Genomic DNA, 22435 nt, shown 5'->3' with positions numbered 1-22435 from the left:
TGGCGGCGCCCTAGTTACTCATATTGCAGCTCAGTTCTCTGTGTTGGGATTATATTGTTATTTCTTTTAAGGATAAGATCTGGTCTGTAGTTGTTGAACCTACTTTTTTTTACTTGAGGTTGTGATGACCTGGCCGAATTGTATTTTTTGTGTTACAGAAAACTAAAGATGTGGTGTCTATCCCATGTTGTCCCCAGGTTCTGTGCATGATCACAGCTCCGGTCACCATGATCCTGTCATCCCAGCAGGACGCCTCCTTTGCGTTTGCCTCTCTGGCCATCGTCTTCTCAGTCTACATCACTTTGGTGGTTCTGTTTGTTCCTAAGGTAAAACTGTCACAGTTTGTGGGGAGTGGGACCCTTTAATTTATTGTGTATTAATTGTTGCAGTCTGGGTGTTCCATGTCCACCCACCAGAGGTCCTCATTGTCTCTTTCCACGTGCAAGCAAACTTGATTAGTCAATAAATAACATACTTACTAGATTAGTACTAGATTCAGCTCTGGGTTTGATGCTCAGAAGTAAAAATGACAAGAAATGTCATGGTGTACAATTTGGACTAACTTACAACAGCAGACTTGATATTATTCAGTGTATAAGAACACTTTGGATAGTCTGATAGCACCATACCATGCAGAAATGAATGAAAATCAATAACTGAGTTTCAGACTATTGGTTCTCTGGGTTCTATAAAGCATCTTAAAGATTTGGATTGTTATTGATACGGGCGGAACAGTGGCGAGGTGGTTAGCACTGATGCCTCACAGCAAGAAGGTCACCGGTTCGAATCCATGGGCTGGCCTCTCTGTGTGGAGTTTGCATGTTCTCCCTGTGTCTGTGTGGGTTCTCTCCAGGTACTCCAGCCTCCTCCCACCATCCAAAGACATGCTGGTTAGGTTAATTGGTGATTCTATATTGGCCGTAGGTGTAGGTGTGCGTGTGAGTGTGAATGGTTGTCTCTGTGTCAGCCCTGCGATGGCGACCTGTCCAGGGTGTACCTCTGCCTCTCGCCCGATGACAGCTGGGATAGGCTCCAGCAGACCCCCGTGACCCTTAACAGGACAAAACGGGTATAGAAGATGAATGAATGAATGTTATTGATACAAAACTGTATATCAAGGCCGGACTCTGAATATGTGACTTCAAATTGCCATGTTCAAAATGATGAAAATAGGAAGGACCACCAAAATGCTGAAACAAACAAGTCAGTTAGGAACAGTTCTTCAGTAAAATGCGGGATAACAGACGTGAAGGCAAAAGATCCAACAGGTTACAGTATGGTTGACTGGGAATGGAGAAAGGAGAGGACATCTGGAGGATGGACAGAGGGTGGCAGGAGATAGAAAGAGGTCTAATCAATAAAAAACTAAAATAACAAAATGTTTTTTTTTTTGTTTTTTTTTTATTGAAACAACAGCAAAATACTATTCTGGTATTCTATACATGTATAGTAAGGAAAACATGTGCATGATTTGTAGATGCGGCGTCTGATCACACGGGGTGAGTGGCAGTCAGATGCCCAGGAGACCATGAAGACCGGCTCGTCCACCAATAACAATGACGAGGAGAAGTCCAGACAACTGGAAAGAGAGAACAAGGAGCTGCAGAAGATAATTCAGGAGGTAAGCCAGGCCCTTTTTATTGTCCGTACAATTGTCTTTTCATTCTTTTTCCTTCATATTTAAGAAGAAGAATTTCATTGTACGGAAGAAAAACATCGACATAAAGTTTAGCAGCTCTCTGGTACAGCAGCAATAAAAATAAAAGCTATAGCAGCATTAAGAAAAACTATAGCTGCAACAGTAAAGAAAAGCTTCAGTATATGCAAATACAAGCACACAGTAGCGCACAGATGAATGTAATTGGTAACAATGATGAATTTAAGTGACATTGATATAGCAGGTAAGCCTTTAAGTTTTTAATCCAAGACTTACTCAGCAGCCAGCTTGTCAGTTGTCATCACATCTATCCATGGCATAGGTAAATACATAGCCAGACACATGATACAGGTTTGTGAAATGTGTCCATATTACATATTACAGTTCTAGCCAGTTCAAATAAATGCTTGTGCTGCATTCTTTTGGATATTCTAATGAAAGAAATACCTAAACCAACCACAAGTACTATATAGCATTTCACAGGTGAGAAGAACCCTATTTTACAGATGTGTTGAATTGGCAGTGTCACAGTAAATGATGCTGCTCATACCACTCTTACTCTTCTAGAGTAATATAGCGAGGCATTATATGACGATAAAGCTAGGTTTTAAAAAACTATAACCAAACTAGATTGCTGAATCCTTACAATGTGGCCCCTCAGAAAGAAGAGCGCGTGTCAGAGCTGAGAAACCAACTGTCCGAGCGACAAGCCCTGCGATCGAGGAGAAGAGCATCCACTGTCACCAATCAGAACCACAGTCCCCCTCTTGCCATCACCCAGACTGATCCCAGGTCCCTGGCTCCTCCCCCAGGATACCCTGCACCCACCTCCGACCCCCTCTCCGTTCCTCCATCCTTCGCAAATTCATCCAGCCTCTACCAGCCAGACAGCAAGATCAGCCGAAATAACTGCCACACCAGCCGGCTGCAGCTTCTCTACAAGTGAGATGAGGCTGAGTGGTGGAGAGATGTGAATAGTAATGACATTCATCATCACATAGAGGTGGAAAAATGAACTACAAAAACAAGTTTGAATAGCAGATTTGTTGGAGAAGCTCACTCCAAATGTCCACCTATCAGCAGACCTGAGGATAATCAGTGGAAAGGTTCACGTCGAAGAAATCGCCAGTGAAGATTTACATTTCCACTTGTTTCACTCTGTCTGAACTGAACTATGTGTAATTTTTTTTTTTTTTTTTTTTTAAGAAAAACTGTCTTGTTCATTTTAAGGTGATGCTGTCACCTTTCATCTTCTAGTGATTTTTCCATGTGCCATTTTGAGTGTGAGAAGTTGACCTTCAACATGTGTTAACCTGCCAAACATTTAATAGTAACACTGTAAACAATGCAGTTTACAGCATTAACAAGTTTGCCAAAAATGTGCACAAAAAGAAGACGAAAGAAATCAAATGCATCTTGGTAATTTTGACAACCAGTGATTTAGTTAGTGGGAGTGCCGTTTGTTAATTACATTTGACAAAATGAAGCTGGCTCTGCTTAAATCCCCGTGAAATGGTCTTTAATATGCACAAAAAGGCTATACGTATGATACTGCTAAAAGACTGAGTCTAATGATGCATGTCCCAGAGATAAAGTCAGCATCCCCAGGGCTCATGAACTCATGGAAGACAACCTTGTCTTGTACTACAGAATTAGTCTGAGGATTGTAGTGCAACAGGATAACAATGATAATATCAAACTCTTCATTTATTCCAACAGAGAGAGAGAGAGAGATTTAATTTATATTTATGGTTCATGTTTTCTAAGCAAATGTATTGCAAACCTTGAAACTGAAGACTAAGAGTTTGGTAGCCTCATATCCAGTAAATAGTTCAAAAGAGCTACTTACTAAACTGTAACATTTGTGTCCAACACACAATATTACCTGTGTCCACTCAAATGTATACAATGCCTCAGTTTCTTAGCATGATCATGTATGTAGCCGTCAATCGCACGTTTAAGACATCTTTAAACGTGGCACTCTTTAAAATGAAAACTTAGCAGAGGGTCAAATTAAGAGGGTCAAATCATTTATCATATCTGTACCTTAGAACTCCTAATGTGTTTAGATAGTGCTATTTACGGCATTGAGAGGCTAGATAAAAGGACAGACTTTGTGGGAAAAGATGCCAGTTACTGGTTATGTCCCTTCCAAAATAAGCTTTGTTATTTTAGCTCCTCTTGTTCAGTGTTCCACGGTGGTTGTTACATTGTTACTGGTCTCTGTTCAAAGAGACTGCAGAGTTGTTAGATAGTTGTGCTTGTTAACACTAAACCTGTCACTGTGGATCAACTCAGTCCGGTTGATTCAAGGCTGAAAAAAGTAAGCCGAGGGCACTGCTGTCATCTGTCAGATATTTTCAGGAATCAAGTGGTGTGACTGCCACTCTCAGGAGCTGAAGGAGCATTACATGAGGCTCATATCACCAAGGAAAGCATCTGTACTGCCTGTGTTTAACGTTAAGCTGCAGCTGTATCTAGGTGTTTAATTCTCCTGTGGAAGAGGCATCGAGAACAAGGCAGACACCCATAGTAAGTAAGAGCTGAACATATTTTTTTTCTTTATCTCCATTGTGCAGGCATCGCATATTGACTTCCATGTTGTTACCATTCTGTATCATTGCACACTGTGCATGCCCTACATGTACTCTTACATTGCAACAAATACTGACTAGCTTCCAACTGGCAACACATAAATAAGAGTGTAGTGAAGTGTACCTTGGTGGCTGTTCTATTTTTTCTGGTTGAGTGACCAAATAAAACAGTGCAGTAAAGATCAAGATTAGAAGATTAGCTTGTGATTTAGAATTTTAAATATTTGACCTACAAAATGTGAAATGTATTATTCCTTTTTGATTTAATCTAGCTTTTCTAGTGAAATTAGGAAAAAATATTTAGTTTTCAAATCCTGAATTACAAAACTAATATATATTTTTTTTTCAATACAATTTTTGAATACGTATTTACAGTGCATTTCAAATCCACCTATTCTTTTTTAGGTACATCTTTCTGTGACAGTATTTTTAGGGACTGAGTTAAAACAGAGACATGATAACGCCACCTTTTATTGTATCTTTTTTTTTTTTTTTTTCATTTTGCTCTGTGCAGTCACCTCCGTTTTGTCTGTTTTTAGGAAAGGTAATTGTGGCATGCTGTGGGGAACATGTGACTAAAGGGGATCAAAATCATCCAGTGAAAAAGATATATTGATTTGAGTGTCATCACATGTGTAATAATTACTGTTGGCGTCTGCCCTAACTGGATCAGGACTAGATAAATGAGGAAGGGACAAGTATTAATTCTTGTGATACTCATCATGTTATTTTGAGGGGCTCAGATGAAAGATCATTTTGGTTTTCACATCTGACTTGCTCTCTTGCTTCAAGTCATTTAATTCTTCAGTATTAGTAGGAGTAACACCCCCTCAAAAAGCCTACATTTTGACAGGTTTGACACAGTTCCTCCTCAGCTTAAAATAAACATGTTCTTGAAATTACTAGAATGACATCAGACTTCCTCTAAAAGGCCTTTTGCAGTATTTCTCTTTTCTATTCACTCTTCTGCTTTTTTTGTTTTGGTGTCACCTCAAAATATCTATCAAGTTTTTCTGATGAAGTTTGAAGGTTTTCATGGCAGAAAGTGAAACTCTGTCATTTGTGTTATTTCTGTATACCTGACAGAGATAACAAAATGGGTTTCTTAGTGTCTGTCTGAGCTTCTCCGAATCACAAATGTTTCTCACAAAGTTTTATATAACAAGAGAGCTGCTGATGTCTCAAGCACTGCTTAAATGGCACCGCAAGTAGGTCAGACATCGTTATTTTAGTCAAAAAGTAAAGGTTTCCACATAATGAAAACTGTTACTGACTCAAACGCTGACCAAATATTTGGCAAAAGTCCACTGAAAAGAGGCTGTGGTATGATTTTCCTAATTTCCTTTTATATGTATAAAGGAACAATGTTGAATTTGCAGTTGCTAGCTGCTTTCTGATTGGCCGCTACTGGTTAATGTTTGGTAATGTTAGAGGTTTGTCGTGAAAATCATCACTGAAAATCATGTTCCTGGGCAAAAGTGACTCAGTAGGAAACTAGAAATATATACACCCATTGTGTCTTTAACTGCATGTGCCTACTTCCTCTAATACAAATTCAAATTCACCATAGCAACAGAGGTCTTAGTCACATAACTGGTTACAAGGTTTGTTATTTAGATTTTGGCATTTACACAAACTATCAACCCTAGTGTTTTTCCTGCGGGGGTGGGGGTGGGGGGGTTTGATGGCTTTTTCTAAGATATCACATTATTATATTGAAATTTGTATATGCCAGTCCTTGTGACAGTTCTTTTTATTCATTAAGGATCCAGTTTTTAATTTTCATTTCATTGCTTCGTCTTTGTTCATAAACATTTCAGCGTCTTGACTTCCACTTTATTCTCATGTTTTCTCTGTGTGGCAGCAGAGCTTGTTTCATTGGTGTGAGCACTTCTGAACTGACTGACTGAGTATGTGGCGCTGATTTAAAAAAAAAAACATGAGAACATTGTGTAGTGCTACATTCATTCCAAGTGACCATGTGTAAATATCTGCTCTATATTTGTGTGTGATGATGTATTTTAACTGTTGAGTCTGTAAAGCAGTGAAGCTGTTATGTTGATACACATGAGAATATGCACAAGGACTGTGAATAACAATGTAAATAATCAGTCAGACTCTGCATATCCCAGCTGTATTTCCTGTGGTACAGTATTCAAAATATATTTCTATATGCTAGACCATCTGAGATCACAGATCATTTCAAATGCAAGAATAAAAATAAAACTACTTGTTTTTCTCCAGATATTAGCACAGATTTGATGTCTGTCCGTGTTTAAAAACAGAAACAGCACAGTGGCGAGGTGGTTAGCACTGATGCCTCACAGCGAGAAGGTCCCAGGTTTGAATCCATGGGCCGACTGGGCTTTTCTGTGTGGAGTTTGCATGTTCTCCCTGTGTCTGCGTGGGTTCTCTCCGGGTACTCCGGCTTCCTCCCACCGTCCAAAGACATGCTTGTAGGTGTGAGTGTGAGTGTGAATGTTTGTCTGTCTCTCTGTGTTGGCCCTGCGATAGACTGGAGACCTGTCCAGGGTGTACCCTGCCTCTCGCCCGATGACAGCTGGGATAGGCTCCAGCCCCCCGCGACCCTTAACAGGAACAAGCGGTTACTGAAGATGAATTAATGAATGAATGAATGTATGAATGAATGAACATAATATACACTACCTTCCTAATATTGTGTAGGTCTCCCTTGTGTCTCCAAAACAGTTGTGAATCATCAGAGAATGGACATGGGTCCATTCTCTGTTTAACTGAGACAAAACAGCATGGATTTATGTTGCATTATGTTTTCCTGAAAATTGTTTTCTTTTTTATTTTTCTCTGGACACCACACCCAGAGAATGGACATGGGTCCATTCTCTGGGTGTGGTGTCTGGCAACAGAATGTAATTAGCGGGGGCCTTTGGGTCCTATGGGTTGAGGGGAGGGGCCTCTGTGGATCATCCCACATATACTTGATCAGTGTATATATGGGAAGCAACTCGAGGTTTACTGTCCTGCACTTCGCTGTGTTGTCCATGTACCAGGGATCAAACCGCTTACCTTTTGTGGACAACCACAGCTGCCCACTCTGCCCACTAAGAGGAGGATCAGTAGTTCAGAAGGACTCTTCCATGTTAACATTTTGCTGACAAAAACGTGAGTATTGTAAAGGGTATAGAGATGGAGTAAAAGGAAAAAAATGAATTCAAGCACATGTGAATGATCTTACAGAGCTGGACATTTTGATATCGAATTCTTTTCTGTGGTTGAAAGTGGTTGGAGTCCAAACAACATACAGTAGAAATCTGAGTAATAAAAGTTTGGAACTCGAAAGTATGAAGATGTCCTCAAGAGGGACTCTGGATGCTGCCAAACAAGCCACCACCAAAGGCTCACGGCTTTGACTGCTAGACAGGGTGCTCAAGGTTTTTACCTGTTAAAAGGGAATTTTTCCTTGTCATGCAAGAGCAAATTAAGGGCTGAGTTACATTAACAAATGTATATTATTTCTTTGCATGCAGCCATGTAGTTCAACAATGTATTTCGACTGATAACAACCTGCTGCTGCAAATGAATTAATATTCACGTGTGTGCCTTTGTGGTTATGTAAATTTTTGTGGTCTACCCTATCAGAAATTTTAATCTATGGAATAGGTTTTACAACTTGTGGCTTTGTACAGACAGATGGTGACACACATGGCGCAACATCCGATCTGCTGCCTGATATCCTGAAGACAATAAATTGAATATTTTGTAATATAGTCCTATGTTTTGCTCCACTGGCAAGCAAGGCCTCAGTATGTTGTTATCTGTCGGTCTGTCCCACAATTCGCTCCGCTGCAACACATCTCACAATCTATTTGGGTGGATGCTATCAAATTTTGTCACTCATTCATGCTCAACTGAGCACATTTCCTGTAATAAGACTTTCTCAGAAAACTTGCATTCTCCCAACATTCACAAAGACAGCAAGGCGGCAGCAGTGAAGGTAAGTATGTCAACATCCTACCTGTGTTAGCCTCTGTGTGAGTGTGTGTGACATGTGCCTCTGTGTGTATATGAATACATACATAGAAGGCCTAACATCATTGTAAGAGCTAATAATGTGGTTGACATTACCTGTCAGTTACCAACTTCCTGGCTCACATAGTTTTTTTTTTTTGTATGAAAGTAGGTCTGGGTTAATTTAGTGGGAAAGTGCTCTGGAAAGATCAGCTGGGCACCAATCAAATGTTTGGGTGGACTTTATGTAGTGGTGGACAACTAGTGATGGACAGCAACATAGTCTTACATGTTACACACTCAAATTTATCAATGAAATAAGTAACGTCCTGTCTTATCTTAAAAAGTCTCTTCTTATACAGTCACACAAAAATGCCCACAAATGCAACACGTCAAAAGAGAAAATGAAACACTGATACTTTCTACTCGTGGTATTTAGTTCTGATGGAGGAGGAAACAAGGGGATTACCAGATTATCAGGGACTTCCCCTGAGCTGAGGAACTGGTGATCTGTATGTAGTAAGAAACGCGCTGCAAATAAGTAGGCACGGAGCACAGAGCCAAGTCATGGTATCTTATGTAATATCACTGATGATCCCGATGATGAGGTTACAGAAAAGCTTTGATGTCATTTTGCTTGACTTGTACAAACCCATCACAGACTGCATGAGTAATAAAATACCAACTGTACAAAAAGGCCCCATTTGTGATTCATTTTAGTCATTGGTTGATTGTTGTTCTTTAGAGTTGGGAACTATTCTTAGTAAGACTATCTTGAAAATTTCCTTGAATTTTTTGTTTTTTTAACTACCCACTTTATCAGTAATGCAGCTTTAAAAATTATAGCTTCATCTGAAAAGACTATTGCATGAACATGAAGAACTTGTAAGTTGCTAAGTATCTGATTTGGACTCGTTATTCAGCTTTATTTTTATCCGAAAATAAAAGCTGTAACAAAAGTGTCTTGGAGATGCGACTTGGATGACCCAGATGACTGAGAATCTTCACAGATCAACATGTGGCACATTCCGGGGAACGAACGGCTAACCCATGGACAACCCGCTCTACCTACTGAGCCACAGCCGCTGCAGTGAGAAATTCCAAATTTGGGCAAAGAACGCCGGCGGAATTGATGCTGATAGAGGAAGAGACATGAGTCAGTGTGCAGCAGTAACTACCACAGCTAAATAAGGACACCAGTCAAAACATGTCACCAATCCCACTCTCTCTTACAGTTATCCATTGTTCCATTGTAATCATAATGTTATGCATAATTCTCCAATCTGCTTATTACTACTTCATACGGTAGATCCATACATTATGCCACAAATATCACACCTGACATGTCAATTATCACACTGTTTATTGTCATATTAGTAACTTTAGAAGCACACTGTATACCCACTAAGGTTTTCTACAATAAATGCTTAATGCTGGCTCTATCTATTCTTTTAATCCATTATCAATTTCCCCATATATCATGTATCACATGGTTACACATACATTGTTTGTATCACGTACATATGCTGCATGTGTGCTTTATATAGATGCATGAATGGATTTATCTACTTGTTACTGCTGCTACTGCTACTCCTCCCTTCTCTTCTGTCCGACCTCCCATTTTATATCCATCTCTACCGGTCGGCCTCAAGCAAATATGTAGCCCCAAATGAACTGGGTTTGTGCATGGTTTCTTGAGTTTTTTCCTTAGTTCTTGCTCGAGTGGTTTCAGGCTCTGGGTTCTGTAAAGCATCCAGAGTAAATTTTAATTGTTATTGATGATATTGGATTGAATCGATTCCTTTCCTTGCCTCCTGAGTCGATGCAATAGGTATTCAACAAAATAAGAGCTGTTATTGCACAGCTTAACATCCGTCAAGATGACAAGTTAAGATAGCTGTCCCTCTCAGGACAGTGGAGGAGACAGGAGATGACCTTAGTCTCATTAAAACCCATGTGATATTAAACACAATGTTTACAGCAAACTACAAACATTTCCGTGTCTAATTCATACATTCGCTGTATTTGGCCACACAAGGATGTTAGAATTCAGAACATACTGAGCACTGGCACGGACAACAGCAGAGAAGTGGATTATGCTAAAGATAAAGACTTGGAATGTTAAAGGCATTGTGATACAGGGTATGCAACTGGGACACTGGACTTGTCCACTTGTCCACTGGACTTGATTTTTAGAATGTAGTGTAAAAATCCTATGTTGGGTTCAGTTTCTATTTTTTGTATATGGCTCAAAACAATTCCAAAAATCCAAATCATTCCACACCACTCTCAATAGTAAAGTCAATAAGCCCATTGATACCCCAATCAACAAGCTCTTGGATATTATATTTAGCCATCTCCACAGTAGCTCAAATGAAATTCAGTGTCTCAGTATCTGTTTGACATGACAGTAATAGTGTTAATGTCGATCAAAATATCATTAAAATATCAAACTCATAGAGATGTTTTTTGTGTTTCAAGGAAACGTATTGAGGCATCTTCCGCTGTGCAGAGGGGAAGGTTTAAAAAGGCAATAGAACACTGTGGTTTCAGAGCTGTGTGGGTGACATCGTAACCTCAGTGCACTCATTAATAGCTGCAACTTCCTCCCCGGCGCTAGTTGCTGCTTTCTCCTGAAGTTTCTCAATCAGTTTTCTAGTCAGGCTTAGCAGTTGAACTATACATTTCATCTCCACATTTTTTTTGAAACATGGAAAAGAATGAATGTTTTAGCAAACACTGAGTCTATACAAACGTTTCCTAGCACCACGGGCACCATGGACGCTTTAATTGAAATTTTGCAAAAATACACAAAAAAACAAACAAACCAATAATCTATATAAATACCTGAACAAATAATTTAAATAAATTATGTATAAAATCCAGCACAGTTACTGTTTAAGGCATTCATTGGGAAGATTCAGAAAACACACAAATAATAATAAATAAATAAATAAATACTTCAATAAATAAAATAAATATAACAATCTTCTGTTAGCACATTAAATTAGCACATCCTTAGACGTGTACCTATCTATACACCTTTGTCAGTCTGTAGTGAACAATAGATGTGCAGCACTCATGGTACTTTCTTTTCATAAGTCAAAGACAGTAGAGATTAAGCTTTGTAGTACAACAAAAGGTACTGAATAGATAGTACATAGTACTAGAGATAGCTAAGGTGTTCATGGCTGCAGTTCAGTGACTTGGTTGTACATTCATTTAAAGTTTGGATGTTTATCCTAATATGACAACTGCATGTCTGCAGTGAGAGTTCCAGGAGGACAGCAGTCTGCAGGCCTCAGTGGATCTGCAGTGATGTCAAATGGTTCCTCTCCTACTTGTGCATTTTGTCTTCACTTGCTGCCTCCCCCTGTCTTCACAAGGCAAATACACCAAAGAAGGTCGCCCCTGGTGTGTCCTCAAGTTTCTCCAACATGTTCTTCTCCATCACCGTCTTCAACCGGTCTCCTTTCTTCAAGTTGAAAGCAGCTCCCATGTACACGGCCGAGAACCAGCTCTCGTCACCTGAATCACTGCTGGCTGTCTTCTGGCAAGCCGTACGGACAGAGTACAGGATGGTGTGATAAGAATCATCTGACATGTCATTTCCAAATAAGCTGGACCAGCGCTTCACAGTGTGGCTCAGATGGACCATGGGCTTTGAGGTGGTGTCGTCAGGGTCACTGCTGCAGCTGACCCGAAAAGATGCTTGACTGTAAACGAAGTAGAGGCCGCTTTCAGGAATCACAATTTCATTGTCTTCGAGTTTTAGGCCTCCTTGAGAGTGGGACTGATCCACCTGAGTCTTCCATTCCACTGAGTTCGTTCTGTCAGGGTTGTATTCTCCTGTTGAATATTATAGAGAAATGTTGAAATAAAAGATCTCATATCTCTGGCACTTAGTGTGAAATAAAATGTACTATTAAGGCAAAAGTTTGACCTCAAGTCCTTTTATGTTGTATATATAGATTGCTTTTACCTTCCAGATGAATGGCAGCTCTTACATGGGAAATCTGTCTCAGCGTGTGACGGAGATCTGCAAAGAAGAGAAAACACAATTTTAGAAAATGTGGTCTTTTTTGTTTTGTGACATTCTGTTGCTAATATGTGAAATATCTGAATAAGACTATACTCTTTTGACTTTCATATTTGTTTGACAACATTCAAGGAGATCAGTTAATCATTACTTGTGAAATGCCATCATTATTAACCTAAAGGTATATTATTAAACATTTGAGAGAATCAAGGGAAAAGCACTCACCATCATTTTCTTCATGTTGTCCATTACTCTGTTTCAAGAAGAGAATGATAAAGAGACTGTTATAGAATTGCTCGGTTCAGGTGAGTACAGCTTCTCATTTTGTGAATCATCTGGGTACTATAATGTAAGATTTGAATTCCTACCTTAGCATGCCTGTTGAAGAGAAGTACAGCAGCAGCGAGGCAAAGTGTGAATGTCAACAGGGACATGATTAGCTTTGAGCTTAGCCTGAAGCCCTGTGATGATTGTTTCCTGGGTTCTGTGTCGACCATCGTGTCCAGAACTACCTTGCATTCACCTTCCATTGTTTTGAATGAGTTCCTTGATCGCTCAGCTGCTGTTTTGATTGCTTTGCTCTTCTGCTATGATCTGCAGGCTCTCACTGCGAGGCTCTGTTAATAAGCACACAACAGTTTCCTCTTGGGGAAACTCCAGTGATGTCACTCACTCTATGAGTGCACAAAAGTTTGGTGAGGAAGAGACCCAGAGTTTGGGAGGAACTTACACGCCTCACACTCCTACACACATGGCTTCTATGTACATGACTGAGTTATCCCAGTGGTACATCCACAAACATTTGCGCAGAAACCTCTTTTACACCTCAGAGACCACACACATGCACGCGCACACAGGCCGGCAGATACACGCCTGGCACATACTCTCAAATACCCACATCACACATACACTCACATCAGGCTATCCCATTTAAAGTCATTGACAACATTACAGAAAACACATGTAGTGTGTACCATTTTAAACTAAAGGCCTTACAAAGTCACATTTGGCTAATAAGAAATGTGTTCAACTAATCAAAGCAGCCAACAAAGTTCATTCTCATAATAATGCCAATAGCATGCCTATTGTATTGACTGGGAGCAAGTAGGGGATTAGTGTGTTGCTCAAGGACACTTGGGTATAATGACTCTCAGGTTTTCACCTGGTGCCCAGGAAATCATCACAGAGAGACAATAACTAACAGTATCACCTGAGATGAGTAACAATGAGTGTGGCTGTTTCATGTCTATTAGCAGAAGGGAGTCTGTGTGGGAGAATTAGTCATTGATCCAGTCATATTAATAGACATTGATAGACATATTGTCGAGCTGCCATAAATCTCAGTTTGATAGAAAACAAGATGGAAAAGCTGATCATCAAAAATGTAATTGTCTTGCCACTGGCTGCTGGCATCCTCCTTCATTCCCTGGAAAATCCTCCTTCATTTGCTGCCATAAGAGTAAACTTGAAAAAGTTGACAGTTCAAACAACCCATCGGCCTTCAAAACATGTAAAAGTAATTCATTAATAAAACATAGAAACCACAGTTCTGTAACAGTTAGCAGTGTGTCACAGAGAAAGCAACTAACACAAAGATATCAGTCCTGCACATTATTTCAGTTGGAATGAATACACCAAGCAAACACTCAGACTTAATTCTGTATGTCTTGGTTTGGTATAGATAATATATTGCCTGATGGCAGAAAGCTCCTATCTGGATCACGCACAAGGTCTAGTCTTTAGCTCCCTGACCTTAGGTCTATAATCCACTGTATTTCATAAAAATCCACACAGAAGTGTTTTGCCTCGCAGAACAACATTGCTGAAAATGTTAACCTCCTTGGCACATAGGACTCATTTCATATCCAAGTTCAGGAAATTAATGCTGTACAAAATGGACAATTGTTAAATTAAGGAGGTTTTGTGGTTACATTACAAATCACATGTTACTCATCACGGAGAATATGATGCTTCCTTCTTCACTGGCTCGACCCACTTTTCGAAAGTCAGAGATCATGTCAGAGGACAAGCATGTCATTCCGCTACAGTTTGGGTGGGGTAACACTGCAAGGTGCTAAAAAACAAAAAAGAAAAGATAAGTCAAGTTCAAGATACAATCACCAGCTAAGCCATTGCTCATGGTCAGAATTACGCCTGAATACCCCGAAATAACTACTGTGGGCACAACACTTGAGCTACCAGGTAACATCATTTTAATTGCAGCATAAAACCAAAAGGGGGTGTGTCCAAAATGTCTTAAAATCACAAGCAACACGCCAAGCACATGGGACAAATTTGGACAAGAAAGTTGGTGTAATAATTTTACTGTTGACCTGTTTTCTCCTGCACATCAATCAGATTCATACCCTGAGTGAAAATTAATTTGAGAGTTGCTTGTTAGTATTTTCTAGTCTGCTTTGTGTTCTCTATATGCACTTGAAGATAACTGGGTGGAAAGCACAAATAATGAAGGGAAAGAGGCATCTGCAACTCAATTTTGCTTCAAGACCCCTGTCTGGACTAATTGAACTCTGATCAAAGATAACATAAGTTACTTTTACAATAAAGCTAAGCCGTTGTGAACAGTCACAGGTCATCAGTGCCTTGGTATATACAACAATATGATCATTTTTTTTTAAATATAGTGTTGATGGTGTTTTGCTAAAATCTGGGACTCATCTGATTCTGTGACACTGAGGTTACTAATAAGGCTAACAAGAGGTATTATAGCATCAACAGAAGGACGTACATTATCCTCCTAGCCTTCTTTCTCTCTATAACAGTCGCCACTGTATGTGACTTAAATTGGACTTTGTTATATTGGAAATATGTAAAACACACAATGAGACCATGGTAAAACTCCAGCAGTAGAATTCTTGTTGAAATTCCAGATCAAGTCACAAAGACAGGAGTAACATTGGAATTTTTTCCATCAGCTGTATTCAAACAGCTGATAACATGCTATCATGTGGTTACAACTCACTCTTGCACACAATATCTCCTCAATGGAGGCTACATTTTCTAGCTGACAGTTAAATGTAGTAAAATGATGGCCCCTTCAGATCAGAGTTATAAAAAAAGTGAGTGTTTTAACATTAACAAACATGATAAGAATAAACGTATGAAATAAAAAAGGGGATTACTAATATGGCTTTCAATCTTATTCACTAAGAATGACTAAAACTTTTCCAATGAAGGTGCTTAACTTCAGTAGGAGGGGAGCTCAAGACAGGAAAGATGGTTTGTGGTTTACAGCCCACTTCACACACAAATTTGGCATCTTATTTTGCATTTGGATTTGAAAAGAATATTCAACAAAAACTCCCCTCAGTTTGCAGTACATCACCCTGATTATCACGGTATTTTCTGTTTCTAAAAGTGCCACAAAAAGCAAATTCCCTTCTAAAAAAAGAGTTGTTACTTTCCCCAGATTCACAGAGACTGACTCTCTGTTTGGCTTCCTCATTACATGACGAGAGAGACCAAATTCATGAAACACTGGTATTCATGAAACACTGGTTCAGCATAATAATGTGATGCCACAAACCTCTGTAGAAATATTCTATTATTCAATGAAAGTGGTTATTCACAACAACTGCAATTTGACTGAGTTAGTAATATTGTATATTTTAAGTTACATTTCAGGATGATTTGATGGACTTATGGGTATTTTGAGGTTTTTTAAAAGACATGACGCTCTACACTATACTACTACAAATGGAAAACAGCTTAGTTTTAGGACAAATAAGGTGAGGGACTAAATCTTGTCCCTTGCCTACAGATTATGTGTATTCATATGAAGATATCTGTTCACAAATATTTAGAGCCATTCCAACTAGTTTACATGTTTCTGGAAAAAGAAGTGATTCATTCTTTAGTTTCTTCAGGTCGTTCAGGGTGAAACACACTGATGTGGAAGGTTCTGACTGAGAGAAAGAGAGAACAGAGCAGAAATCACAAATAACATGGAAATAATTCATCTTCATCTTCTGTAACTGCTTGTTCCTGTGAAGGGTCGCTGGGTCTGCTGGAGCCTATCCCAGCTGTCATCGGGCGAGAGGCGGGGTACACCCTGGACAGGTCGCCAGTCCATCGCAGGGCTAACACAGAGAGACAGACAACCATTCACACTCACACTCACACCTACGGCCAATTTAGAATCACCAATAAACCTAACAAACATGTCTTTGGACGGAATCCGGAGTACCCGGAGAGAACCCACGCAGACACAGGGAGAACATGCAAACTCCACACAGAATCGAACCCGTGACTTTCTCGCTGTGAGGCATCAGTGCTAACCACCTCGCCACTGTGCCGCCCCATGCAAATAATATTTATAAAAATGAATATTATTTGTTTGCATCCCAGGCCATGGCAGTACAATGGCCAACCGATCAGTCCCTCAACATTCCGTCAGAGTGCTAAACATCTGGTTCTCCAGTCACTCATTGCAGGGTGGCAGGATCAACTGCTTGAAGTTGTTTTCTAATGTTTTGCTTTTTGAGTACCTCAGCATCTCCTGTCCTCCATGTCCACTGATCGCTCTGTCTGTCTGCTTGCTTGAAATTTGGCCGACCACTCCAGCTCTCCCTAACAGCCCTCTCCCTGACTTTGAGTCTGTGTTCTGCTTTATGGGGTTGTAAACTGTCAGTGATCTTTACATTTGCATGTAGGGCATAACTTAAGGTTACAAGACTGGGAAGAGGTGTATCACTGCTAGAAGTTACCCGGATCAGATGGCCTGAGTATCTGATTGACTAAAACAATATATTTGCAATGTTAGATGTCAGATGCCTGTAAAGGATGACTTCCCACATCCTGTTGCAGCCCCTGGCATGTCATGTGGTAAAGTTAGAAACATTCTCATATTATTCCAGGGTGGACCTGAAATTAACTTCTTTTGTTGGGGCATGTATTTGAAGCAGTTTGTTACCTTGTGAAATCAGAAAGACGTGAGCTGAATAAGTTGTGTATGTAGGCTTTTATGTATTTATTCATGGTTTTCAGCAGTGGTAAATGATTGTCAGAAATTCCCATGACCTCTCACTCAGAGTTATCACTGGAGTAGCTACTCTTAGTTACCATGGTCCTCATGTGCCGTGTGTAATATAAACATACCTAAGTCAAATGCAAATCAGACATCAGAATAGTGTGTGAGGAATATGTTTTCAGATACTGAAATTAAACTTGCATACAGTGGCATGTATATATGTACGAAAATGTCCAAACTGAGTCATAGTATGGCCAGAGTCTTGAGCTTTAGTTTTCCCGGGTGCAATATTGTGTATGGTCTTATTGCATTTGTAAATTCCTATGACCTAATTTAAGCCATTCACACATATTTAACCGTTTCCTTTTTGATATAGACAGCAACTGAAGCTTTCTAAAGGGTAAATCCTGATGCTCTATTCAGTCTAAACTACAGATTGTACACCAGGTAATTGACCTCAATGATAACCTTCTTGCCATTTTAAGCGAATCAAATGTGAATCACTCACATAACAAAGTCAACCACAGGAAAAGGAGACAGAGGAAAGTTTCAGGTTGACGATATAGAGGGTATTTGAGGCCAGCAGAGGGGAAAACCTCACGTCTTCCCGTGTTGGCTGGATTCAGTTCTCAGTCTCGTGAAAGTGAGAATCATTTTACCCGACAATGTCAGAAAAATCACACCTGTCGTACGAGTATGTAGGAGTGTGTAGGATAATTTGTAGGATGGGATTAAATCATATATGTATCAAAATGCAAAAGGTTAGAAAATAAAGCTGTTACACATTTCCCTCCAAAGGCCTCTGGAGTTATTCAAAGTAGATCTGAGATGACTGTGGTGCAGACACATAGATGAAAACACACCTTCCAAACATGTCAAGACTACATCCATACGTTGGTCGAGATGATTAATTAGTTATGTCAAGCATTATGCCTTTCTTTCTTGGTGCTGAGTAGCTATTGGTAATTGCTGCTGTTTAGGACTTGACAGATTTGACAGACAGGACTTTTTTTAAATTATTTTTTAGTTCAATAAGTTATATCTCCCTGTTTCTGCGTGGGTTCTCTCTGGGTACTCCAGCTTCCTCCCACTGTCCAAAGACATGCTCATTATTAGGGGTCCATGCAAACGAAGTTGCAGGATCCCTATTGATTTTGTTGCGATTATTATTATTATTATTATTATTATTATTATTATTATTATTTCTCTTTTTCTGCATAGCTAAAGTGCCCAGGACAAACTGGAAGGGCGAAAGGCATCAAACCTGGTAACTTGGTAGAAGTCCTAGCATGTCACTTTGCTAAGTCGTCAATACACATGCCTGCAGCTAGGTGGCGCTATAATAAGCCAATTTACATTTTGCCTCATATCTCTAGAAACGTGTGCCCTAGAAACAAAACAAAACTTTCTCCCTCTGATTCCTTAGATAGCACTGGTTCTAATGGACTAGGCCACGCCTGCCATTTTTTTTCCAGCCATTTTTAAAAAATTGCACCTCAAAGCAAAATCAACTCCTCCTCCATTTCTCACCAAATTTGGCATGTGTCATTTATGGACAAAGATAATGCAAATTGATTACAAAGTTAATGGCTAATTAATTTTTATGGCGTGCAACAGTACAACTCAAAAGCTAATATTCTGTGAAGTATATACCCAAACTTAATCAAACTTCAGATCATTGATAATAATATGATTCTGTACAAGCACCCCAACTTTTGTGACCCTTGGTCTCTAGGGGGCGCCACAAAAGCAACATTTCAATATCTCAAAAACTGCAATAGCTAACTTCATGAAATTTGGCATACACAATCTGATATTGTGTAGACGAACATCAAGTTGCGTGACATTACGTCAACAGGGGGCGCTACAGGTGACATGGAAACATTTCATATGACTTTAAGGCCTATAACTTTTCACCCAATCCTTATGAAACTTCATTTCAACCGTGATTATTTTTGCATACAATCATGGCAAGCTTCGTGAAATTCGGGCTATAGGGGGCGCTACAACGACTACATGTTTATATCTCACAAACCACCACAGTAAACTTCTTGAAATTTGACAACAATAATCTGTGGATGACTCCTTACAAGCCCATCAAGTTTGGTGCAATACGGTCTCGAGGGGGCGGTACTAGTGACTCATGCCTCTGCATCCCGCTCGGGGATGACTTCAGCATGGACCCCTTTATGATCGATTGTGATCATCTAGTGTTAATTGGTGATTCTAAATTTTAGGTGTGAGTGTGAATGGTTGTCTGTCTCTCTGTGTTAGCCCTGTGATGGACTGGCGAACGGTCCAAGGTGTACCCTGCCTCTCGCCTGATGACAGCTGGGATAGGCTCCAGCCCCCCCGCGACCGTTCACAGGACAAGCGGTTATAGATGAATGAATGTATGAATGAAATTATATCACAGTGTCAAATTGAAATCAGGCCGAAGAAGAGCAAGTCCTTTTTTTCTTATTAGCTAGCCTTGCTTGTATCATGAGACTGTAAACACTGCTATCGTTTTTTTCTTAAACTTCACTGTAAATAGGAAATAAAAAGTGTGTTATTCCTCACACAAATGCTATTACTTTAATTAGGGAACACTAACAGATGAGGTCCTTGGTTTGTGCACGGGGACCATAAGTGCAGGACTGATACAATGTACACTGATGAGCCACAACATTAAAACCACTGACAGAAAATGACAATGACCATCCTGTGACAATGCATTGTTCTGCTGGGAAACTTCAGGACACGGCATTCGTATGGATGTTACTTATACATGTAGCACCCACCTAGACCAGACCAGGCACCCCCACACCATAGCACTGACACTCCTTGATGACAGTACAGCAGGGACACAGGTACACACACAAAAACGGTTTAGGAACAACTAAAAAAAACATGAAGAACAGCACAAGGTGTTGACCTGGCCTCTAAATCCACTAGATCCCAAACTGATCAAGTATCTGTGGGATGCACTGGAACAAATCTGATCCGCAGAGGCCCCTCCCCTCAACTCATTGGACCCATGTCTATTCTCTGAGTCACAACTGTTTTTGAGGCACAAAGTACAATATTAGGGATAGGTCATAATGTTATGCCTGATCGGTGTATATTTTATGGTGGAGTAAGGTTACCTTTCATTTAAGCTAACAGGTTTAGTCAAAACTATGAAAGTAGCCCCAGACCAAATTACACTAAATGTGTTTGTACTTATGATGAATTTAAATTTACCTGATTCTTTCGACTTCTTTTGTTTTTCAGTTTTGCTGTGATGGGGAAGCTACCTCTACTAAACAGAAACAGGCCTTATTCAAAAAAAAAGAAGTGAAACACAAGCCATTCCATGTAAGATTAGAAAAGATTTCAGTCACATGGGGGATCATTAATCACATGCATTTGAGATGATGATTTTGGAAAAAGGAAACACCAGAATTATGCAAACATATGAGGCAATGCATGACTCCTGTTCAACTCCTCAACTTTCTACCTGTCTGGGCAAGGCCAGCAGGAGGATCATGTAGAATCAAATGGGGGGAGGGGGGAGCTTTTTTTAGAGGTGGATGAAACTAGGTAGAAACAACCTCTGTGGAACCAGTTTCCTGTCCCTTTTCTAAAGTAAACCACTGAGTTATTGCGTATGCAGAATGTTTGTTCCGGTTGTCAGGTTTATTGCAACATTAAATATTTTCCACACTGGTGGAGGAGGATTATATGACGGTGGTTTGACCCATATTGATAAGGTCACTGCTAAAACAAAGTGAATACAACATTACACATTACACATTACAAATCGATTTGGATGAATGTTTAGTTGACATGTTGTAATTTGGTAAATTCAGAACAGAAAACTTGGAAGGAAATTGTGGAGTTGGCTTTAAGATGAAAGGTTAAGATGTAAAAGAAATAATTGATCAATTTATGTACTTTTCTGCTACAGTATAGAGTGCCGAGACCTTGAATATAAAACACTGACTCTTAAAACAAATGCTGCTTGACATGAAAGGCAGAATCTACAATAGTGTTGTCTCAGGAATGACTCCCAGGCTTCTATATTGTTCAGATGTGTGGAACTCTACTGCCACAATGGAGAGTGTTTTACCAAAAACTTATGTGTTACTATTTTATAAATATCCTACAGTGCTCAGTCACTGAACAACAGTGTGCAACTCTTCCTCTGACTTTGAAATAGATTTGCTTGCAGTGCCACCATGTGGTAAAACTGAAGGACCAAAGAGAAATATCTGTCCTCTGTTGTGGTATAATAGCAGTGCTGTAATATCACTATTTTGCTTTAAATGATTTTTTTATCGGCCTACCAGCACTCTCTGGTGTTGTCTTGAACCATATCATGTTCATCATGTTGACTGATGTCACTACAGTACTTCTTTACTAGTTACATGCTATATATTAAATATTTAAAATATTTAAATTTAAATTAATAACTCCTTGACACCTGGAAATTAAATGTGTAGAAGTCTCTTTAAAAAATAATTCATACCTTTAATAGCAGTTGACAATTCCTAGCTTATATTATCATTTAGAAAGCTAGCAAAGTCTGTTGTTGGCATCAACCCAATAACTGCATAAAGCTTGATAATTATATATACTTATTAAATGTGGATCAATGTGAAGGTAATAGACTCCATACTTTCACTAAACAACACCAAGCTGGTCACAAGGACTCAGAAGGTGTGATGGGTCAAAGCTTATATTAATTTAATTTTATATACATATATATATATATATATATATATATATATATATATATATATATATATATAATTTAAATATAGGTTATTCTGTTTGAAATGAACATAATATGTTTGCATTAATGGCAGAATTGAGCTGAACAGATGAACATTTGCATATTTGCTATGAGCTACATTAAGGTACTTAAAATTAATAAATCTTAAAACCTTTGGATTCTCATGCATGTTCGGACGCATGCTGTCAGCCAGTTGTGCATTACATTAGATGGCAAGTCATAATGTCTCCAAATGTTTTGGTCTGTTTTTCTGTAGTTGCATTACTGATAATAGTAGCAATTGAAGCAATTGAAAGACTGCGGTTTATTCGCCGATGTCGCCTTCCTAGTAGAGCTTTCTGTTACGCTGGTCCATTTTACCGTAAACAAAAACAAATTGCTCCTGAACAATTGTGTTCTAAATATATTA

The 22435-nt window shown here is 39.3% G+C and overlaps 2 protein-coding genes across 2 annotated transcripts in view; one reads left to right on the top strand and one right to left on the bottom strand.

The window, feature by feature from the left end:
- The window catches only part of gabbr1b (gamma-aminobutyric acid (GABA) B receptor, 1b), a 43589-nt gene extending 40831 nt beyond the window's left edge, over positions 1-2758 (top strand). Inside the window, exons 16-18 of the mRNA XM_084563595.1 lie at positions 198-326; positions 1478-1621; positions 2319-2758. Coding sequence (XP_084419721.1) covers positions 198-326; positions 1478-1621; positions 2319-2603 — 558 coding nt within the window. The 3' untranslated portion in view covers positions 2604-2758. The remainder of the gene's footprint in view (positions 1-197; positions 327-1477; positions 1622-2318) is intronic.
- Positions 2759-11140: 8382 nt separating this feature from the next.
- Positions 11141-13566, bottom strand: tnfa (tumor necrosis factor a (TNF superfamily, member 2)). The gene is made up of 4 exons (XM_084562968.1): positions 12646-13566; positions 12503-12530; positions 12221-12277; positions 11141-12087 (listed from the first exon to the last, which is right to left on the bottom strand). The coding sequence occupies exons 1-4, from the start codon at positions 12805-12807 to the stop codon at positions 11618-11620; spliced, it is 717 nt and encodes a 238-aa protein (XP_084419094.1). The 5' UTR covers positions 12808-13566; the 3' UTR covers positions 11141-11617.
- Between the last annotated feature and the right edge of the window lie 8869 nt (positions 13567-22435).

The sequence above is a fragment of the Chelon labrosus genome, assembly GCF_963514085.1.
Source record: "Chelon labrosus genome assembly, chromosome: 16".
In the NCBI taxonomy this organism is placed as follows: Eukaryota; Metazoa; Chordata; class Actinopteri; order Mugiliformes; family Mugilidae; genus Chelon; species Chelon labrosus.
This window is presented reverse-complemented; position numbering and strand designations above follow the sequence as displayed.